The 7704-nt window shown below is 55.6% G+C and overlaps 1 protein-coding gene across 10 annotated transcripts in view; it reads right to left on the minus strand.

The window, feature by feature from the left end:
• Positions 1 to 7704, minus strand: part of PIP5K1C (phosphatidylinositol-4-phosphate 5-kinase type 1 gamma) — a 54665-nt gene that overhangs the window by 3256 nt on the left and 43705 nt on the right. For 3 of the 10 annotated variants that reach the window (XM_019653426.1, XM_019653425.1, XM_019653427.1), the window contains 2 exons: positions 6489 to 6593; positions 2578 to 4190 (listed from right to left, as the gene is read on the minus strand). In XM_019653426.1, coding sequence (XP_019508971.1) covers positions 3593 to 4190; positions 6489 to 6593 — 703 coding nt within the window. In that variant the 3' untranslated portion in view covers positions 2578 to 3592. The other 7 variants (XM_019653428.1, XR_002125244.1, XR_002125243.1 and 4 more) reach the window with 7 other exon arrangements.

Here is a 7704-nt window from a genome sequence, read left to right on the forward strand (position 1 = left end):
AGGCTGGTGGGCTGTGGGCGCACTTACTGTGTCACTTTCGCCGTCGGAGGCTGGGTGGGCCTGTGTGCTATAGTGGAGTGGGGAGTACACCCAGCTCCTCTCATCAGTGGGCTGGAAGGCGGGCGGGGCGGCACGTGCAGGAAGGGCACAGAAGAGCAGGGTGCGAGGAGGCACGAAAGGTGAGCGGGAGGAAGGAAGACACAGAAATAAAAGAGGCGGACCTTCACTGCAGGACGAATGGGTAGCTCAGCCCCTGGCTGCCCTCTCCCGGGGGACCTGCCCCCAACCTGAATGGCCCTTGGGCTGGCAGGGTTGGGGGCCAGGCCTCTGGGGCTGAGTGGCTGGAGCAGGCATGATGGGCCGCAGGAAGCAGTGAGTGCAGTCAGGAAGAGGAAGGGTGGCGGGGGCTTGGTGTGCTCTGCTGTCCTCTCCCCGTGGCACCCGAACTTCCGTCCTAGCCCAGCAGCACCTCAACCTCAGATCCTGCCTGCCATGTGGGCTCCAGGGGCTGCTGGACCACAGAGCGGTGGTGGTGGTGGCGGGGGCTGGTCTTCTTTCAGCCGTGTCTAGGTTGGGTTCCCCATTCTGTGTCAGATAGGGGGTGGGCGCGCGTCCTCTCCAGGTCTGCTCCCACCTAGAGAACCTCCCTAGGCCCTGGAGGCCTCCTCAGGGCTCCCCCAGTCCACCTTCTCCTTTTTCTTCCTCACGTCTCCCAGGAGCCCACCTGTGGCCTTTAATATCACAAGGCCTAAGGACCTCAAGCCCTGCTTGGCCTCTGCTGGGAGCACCTGCCCTGATCATGTCCACCTGGGTATCCCATGGCCCCTAAACCCACCACAGCCACAATCGACAAGCTGCCAGACCCACCCTTCCTAGCCCACCTGCTGCCTCTCCCCACTTCTGTGCTGCTACCGCACTCTTTCTGTAGTTTTTGCCTCTACACCTGCCCTCACAGACCAGACTCCCATGCTCGCGTGGCCCATCCAGGCTGCTGGGCACCACAGGTCGCTCACTCAGGTCGCGGTGCCTGGCCCAGGGACATGTGCCCTGGGAGGCCTGTGTCCATCTGTGGACCCCAGCACAGGCTCTGCATGTTCCTTCAGACAGTCATGGCACAATAAAAACCCCTGACCACTGGTGGCGGCTTGATCTGCCTCCGCCGCCCACCTGGGAGGCCGGAGGCCAGGGCCAGGCTATCTGGGGGCCGCTTGTGCCCAGTGCCCAGCACAAGGTGGCTGCTGGGGTAGCTGCCCTGCTGGGGCTCAGAACGTGGGACAAGAAGGTCCCCACTGGAACCCTGTAGAGAGCTGAGCCTGGAGGAGGGAGGGATCCAGAAACTGGTGGTGACCTCACTAAAATCAGGCCAAGGGCATGTCCTCCCTGCTTGCCCGAGGGTTCCTCCCACTGCTCATCCAACTGTCCTCCCCCAGTCTCCCCCCTTTCAGCCCCCACGCTGCATCACCTCCCAAGACACCCTTTCCCCTTCCTCTCCACACCCCATGTGTCTGTTTCAAAATCCAGGTCAACCCTCTCCAGGCACCTTTGCTTAATGCTCCCCCAGGAAGCCCATGGGGGCTGCTATATGTCCCAAGCCATTGAATCATGGAGCACCCCTGGAAGGGGGCATCCCCATTTCAGGAGGACAGAGTGTGACAAGAGGGGCTGGGGAAGTGGTCTCCACTCCTCAGGGTGGCTCGGCAGTACCCAACACCCAATGACTTGCAGAGGAGTTTGCTTTGGGGCCGGGGTGTGAGCCTCTGAGGGCCTGCCTCTCGAGAACAGAAATTTTTGCTTCAGTTCTTCACCCTGTTCTGCCTGTTCATGCTGTGCAGCTCTGGGCCCCTCATTTACTGCTCATGATGACAATAACAAGACTGATAAGGCCATCTCTGCATGACAGCCACATAGCTTCCCAAACACGCTGGGTAGACAAGTGTCTACTACACACAGGGGGCTGCTTGGGGGTCTGGACCCAGATTTTGTCTAAACCGTGCGCTCTCATTGGCTCCCTGGGGAACCGAGGCCTCTGTTTCTCCATCTGTGAAATGGGTATAGCGATACCAGCTCCTCTCTCCTGCAGCTAAGAGTCCAGCTTTGCAATCCCTCACTGACCTGTGTGATAGTCCCCGTCACAGGGGCACATGCTCCTTGGGGAGCTGTCAGCAGCAAGGTCCAAACAAGTGAGAAGTGTCTGCCCCACAGGTCCCTGGCTTGGGAGGGCTGGGATGAGGGGCAGAGATGGCCTGCGGCTGGGGATCAGATGCAGACCCCTAAGCCCTGGCAGTGCACCTGCCAGTCGCTGATGCCCACTTCCCATGGGATTAAGCAACATCACTGCAGGATGCACACAGCACAGCGACCCACACAACTGCCCTTGGCTGCTGTGATTATTTTCCCCAGGTCCCTTCTCAGAGGAAATGGGATGGCCAGGTCCCGAGGCTCCCGGCTATTCCAGGCAGCAGGGCTCCCTGAAGGCCTGCTGTGGTCACTTACAGTCCCTGAGGAGCTCAGCGTCATGGCCCGCAGTCGGCGATGCCGGGGAGAGTAAATCCAGTACCTCCCATCCATGAACTGGGCGGGCGGGGCGGGCGGAGGAGGCAAAGAGAGGACAGGATGAGGTGACAGGAATTCGGCGGCGGTCAGGCAAAAGGTCAGGCGGGGAGGGTGCTGGTGGGGGCAGGTGAGCTAAGCAGGAGGAGGGTTTTAGGGTGGCGAAGTCACACTGGCCACTAACCTTCTCAGCCACATGCGGGGGGCCTGGCCACCCACTCACAGGACACAGCCCAGCCGCCTCACACACTGATCCAAAGAACAGGACACTGACCAACCCCAGGGACGGGGAGACAAAGCTGGGTGGCAGCACACATACATGGTTCGCCAGCTATTGCTCCAGGCCTGGCCGGCACCCCACGACCTGGCAGCACTGGCTCAGACAGCAGGGTGGTGGTAGTTATGAAGCAGTGGAAGGAGGGCCGGCTCACCCAAACTGCCCTGAGGCCTGGCGGCTTGGAGGTCGGGTGCCAGGACCGGGGCAGCGGGGAGTCCCCAGCTCACCTTCCACTGGGGGGCAGAGATGAGAATGAAGGTCTGGGAAGAGGGCAGGCACCTGGGCTGCAGCATCCAGACCTCCCTGTTGGCACTGAGGCCATCTGACCCCTGACTCACTGTCAGGGGCCACTGGACTGGATTTGGGGCCTTAGCAGCCCAGCACCCATCTTACCCAGGCTCCTGGCTCATAACCTGTCTGCCTGTGGGAGATACAAGGGTGGGGGAGGTGACCCCAGCTCTGGTCCCCAGGACAGGACCCTTCCTGCTCTGACAAATCCTGCCCTGGCCAGGAGCAGCCAAGTGTCCTTGGAAGTTGACAACATGAGGCCCAACTGCCCCTCACCACAGTCCCCTCAGCCCTTCAGGAGCCCACCTGGCTGTACCCACCACCCAGCAGGAGGAAATCCACAGCATTTCTAGTCCACCTTGGGTAGCCCGGCGCTACCCACCCAGGGGCCCGGCAGGGCTGAGAGCATGAGGACTCTGATGTATCCCAGTGGGATGGGGTGGCACAGCTGGGGCCTTGGCTCGCACCAGGCGGTGGTCACGAGGTCTGGGGAGGAGAGTAGGAAGCAGCTCCTAGGCCTTGGAATGGCCCGGCCTGGGTGGCGCCGGGGCGGGGCGGTCGCACACCATGTGAGTGTGCATGTGTTCGAGAGCATGCAAGTGTCTCTGAGTGCGCAAGAGCACATTGTGAAGTGTGATGGTGGGCGTGCAAGAATATGTGCATGTGCATGTGCATATTGAGAGGCGAGCACATGTGTGCCTGAGTGCATGAGTGCATATGCACACGTAGGACTTTCAAGTGAGTATGTGTCTGTGTGAGCACCTTGCATGTGTGCCCATGTGTCAGTATGACCATGTGCAAATGTGAGAGGCCGTGTGTATGTGAGCATGTGTGTATGTGCATGCATACAAGCTTGTGTGTGCAATATGTGTCAATGTGAATGCATGTACACGTGTGAGCATGTGTCTGGTTGAGAACCTGGTGACAGCAGAGAGCCCCTGGGGGACTTACAAAGTAGATGTCAGTGGCAGGCGCGTCCTCCTCGTCTGAAGCCTGGCTGGCGGGCTCTGAGGCCTGGCTGGTAGTTTCCACTTCTACAACAGCGGCAGAGGTGCAGGCCGGGGAAGTCTCCACCCTGGGGACAGCGAAGGGCACGGGAGTCCTGAAGCAGGGCTCTCAGCAGCACAAGCCTTCCCCAGCCCCCCCACCCTCCTGCCCCCTGCCCCCTGATCAGTGTGCAACCACAGAGACAAAAGTCTCAGGCTGCCAAATTAAACCAAACACCTACCAGTACTGCTGCGGCCCAGGTAAATGACTGGCCCGCTTGGACCCCTCTCCAACTTGGGCACACACACCAACCTGGCCTTACCACTCACTCGCTGTGCCACCCTGGAGCTTACTTACCTTCTCTGAGCCTCAGTTTCCTTATCTGTAAAGTGGGGGCAAATGGCACTGAGCACTTGTTACTATGAGCCTCCTTAAGAGCCTGTGCGAATGAACCCACTGACTCTCCCTCAGGGAGAGGGTGCTGCTGTCCTGTGTTACAGACAAGAAGACTGGGGCTCAGAGAGGTGAGGATCATGCCCAGGCCTCGGCTAGTGATTTTGTGAGGTGACCCCAGCTCTGGTCCCCAGGACAGGACCCTTCCTGATCTCACAAAAAAAATGACAAGCTCTGAGGTGACAAGAGAGCCTCTAACTGTGGAGAAGTTGTTCTCTGGTCATGTTTGAGGTCAGGTTTTGTCTGGGCAAAAGCTGAATGACAGAATACACTGTAAGACTTCAGTTAACAGCAAAAAAGCAGACACTAGCATGTGTGCATATGCGTGTGTATGTATGTAAAATATACTCTTAATGGCAAAATGCAGCCTGGGACTGTGCTGTGAGTGCTAAGTAAGATCTCTTAAATTAGAACAGAGATTCTAAATTATAGTATTAAATAAACCAAACAGATGAGAAAGAAGTAAGAACATAAACTGAATGCCAGCAATCAATACATTGGACAGAACAGGCTTACAAAGTACTTTCCACCCCCCAACAGAGAATACACATTTCTCCATATGTCCGTGGATATTAAAAAACAGGGCCGGCCAAGTGGCTCAGTTGGTTAAGAGCTCACTCAAGAGTTTTGAGCTCTGAGCAACAGGATCCCTGGTCTGACTCACGGCCCAAGCTGAGCTGCCAACAGGTGGCAGGATGGCTCAGCTAAAAAACAAAACCAAACGGGCAGCCCGTTAGCTCAGTTGATTAGAGCGCAGTGCTCATAACACCAAGGTTGCCAGTTCGATTCCCACATGGGCCACTGAGATGCCCGCTCCACAACTAGATTGAAACAACTACTTGACTTGGAGCTGATGGTTCCTGGGAAAACACAGTTCCCCAATAAAACAAAACAAAACAAACAAATAAATAAACAATGTTGTACTTGACCATAAAGATTTTAATACATTAAAAAAAATTGTACAGATTTTATTTTTTAGGCCACTTTCTTAATTCCAAACCTAGCAAAATTAGAAGTAAGTACTAAAAGGGTAAAAAAAAAAAAAAGTCCTTAAGTACCCAGAAGTGGAGAGACACTCCTAAATAAACCTTAGTCTAAGGTGTCTCCCCTCGGCACTGTTGACATCAGGGCCAGGTTACTCTCTTTGGGAGGTCATTCTGAGCACTGTGGGGTGCTGGGAAGCATCACTGGCCCCCACCCACTCGATGCCAGGAGCACCCCTAGTTGTGACAACCACAGATGTCCCCAGACATGGCCCAGTGTCCCCTGTGGGCAGAACTATCCCAGGTGGTTGAAAATCACTGCCCTGGATCAAACAGTACATTAAAAGGAAAATCACTAACTATCCATACATGAGCCAACGTAAAAAGAAACTGCTTCATGTCAAAACTCATGAGACATAGCAAAAGCAGTACTCAGAAGAAAATGCATAGCCTTAAGCAACTCGTTATTAAAGACAAAAAGGGAGCTTAAGTACTCAACCTATACTGAAGAAACAGAAACAAGCGAGAAAACAAATGAGTTTAGAAGGAAGAAATTACTGATGAGTTAAAGTGCATGAAATAAGAACAAAACACAACGGGAGAAAGGGTGACTGAAGTCCAAAAGTGGTTCTTTGAAGAAGTTGGTCAGTTATCCTTTGGTAAGTGCAGGAAAGGCTAAGAGCAAGGGCGGGAAGGGGAAAAGGAGCTGAAGATTATGGATGAGCAACAACCTTAGGACTGAAGCATTATCTGCAGCTCTGCACGTTAATCTGAGGTCCCCAACACCCCATTGCCTGAACCCCATTCCCAGTCCCTGCTCCCCAGAATGCAGACTACATTTTCCAGCCTGCCTTGTTGCAGGCGGGCCACATGACCATACCGGCCAATGGGATAGGAGCAAAAGTCGAGGAACCAGACAACCGGAAAATGTGGATTTGGTGGCCACTCACCCCTCTTCCTCCTCCTTGGGGACCACGATCTCCACGCTGCACGTGGGCTCCACCTGCACCGTAATCTGCTGCAGGTCTTCTTCCACATGCACCTCATCCTGTGGCCTGGAGGCAATGGAGAGCTGGGCCTCAATTTCCCTCATCACCCTCCCTTGGTCCTCAGGAGTGCCCACCAAGCTCTTCCAGGCTAGTGATTTCAGTCCCAGCAGGACAGTGAGTAGGTGGTGAGGTGCCGTCTTCAGGTACCATGCAACCAGCACCCTGAGCTGTCCAGCCCACCCCTGGTCCCTCGGGCTGCCACGTCCTACCTGGGGTATACAAGGGTGCAGTGACTGACCTGGGGCCATCCTGTGACTCTGGCACCAACAGGTATATAATGAGTGGCGACCTGGATCCTTACCCCACTCCTGGGGTGACTGGGCACCCGCCTGGGGCCTGAGCTAGGGATGGGGAGGGTTCTAGAGAACCCAGGAGCCAAGGCCCCTGATGTAGGGGGGTCAGAACCTTTCAGGAACCAGGCAAAAAGGCCAGTAGCGTCAAAACAGGCAGGTGGACAGAGGGAGACACACTTTCCACCAAATGTGCTTTGTACCATGACTTTTTCCACCTGGCAGGAATTATCCCCCAAAAAACTAATTGTGGAAAGGAACCCCTATTCACTGCAGTGGTGTGACAAAATCAAACAACTGAGAACCACCGAAGTGTCCCCCGAGGGCAGAAACAGTCCTTTAGACAGAAGAGAACCAGCAAAGGTTCCACCTGCTCACAGGAACACCTTCATCTGGAAAACTGACAAAGCAAAGGGCAGTGGGGGCAGAGCCACTACTTGTGTCAAAACAAATGAGAGAGGCCGGCCGAGTGGCGTGTTGGTTAAGAGTTGGCTTGGGACGCCAGCTCTGAGCAGCAGGGCCCTGGTTTGGATCTCACATGCATAAGGGCCAGTGACGCTGTGCCCTCTACAGCTAAGATGGTGAACAACAGCTCGACCTGGAGCTGGGCTGCCGTGAGTCGCCCGCAACTGCGTGAGCAGCCAGCAGTTGACATGAGCTGCCATGAGCCACTGTGAGAGGCCGGTGAGTGACTGCCTCACCCGGGAAGAGCGCAATGATAATACCAACATGGGCCAGTGAAGCGATGTCTTCCACAACTAGACTGAAGAACAAAAGGACAGCAACTTGTCTGTTCCCCTTCCCCGATTCCCCAATAAAATCTTCAA

Source organism: Hipposideros armiger, unplaced genomic scaffold (genome assembly GCF_001890085.2).
Source record: "Hipposideros armiger isolate ML-2016 unplaced genomic scaffold, ASM189008v1 scaffold_202, whole genome shotgun sequence".
NCBI lineage: Eukaryota > Metazoa > Chordata > Mammalia > Chiroptera > Hipposideridae > Hipposideros > Hipposideros armiger.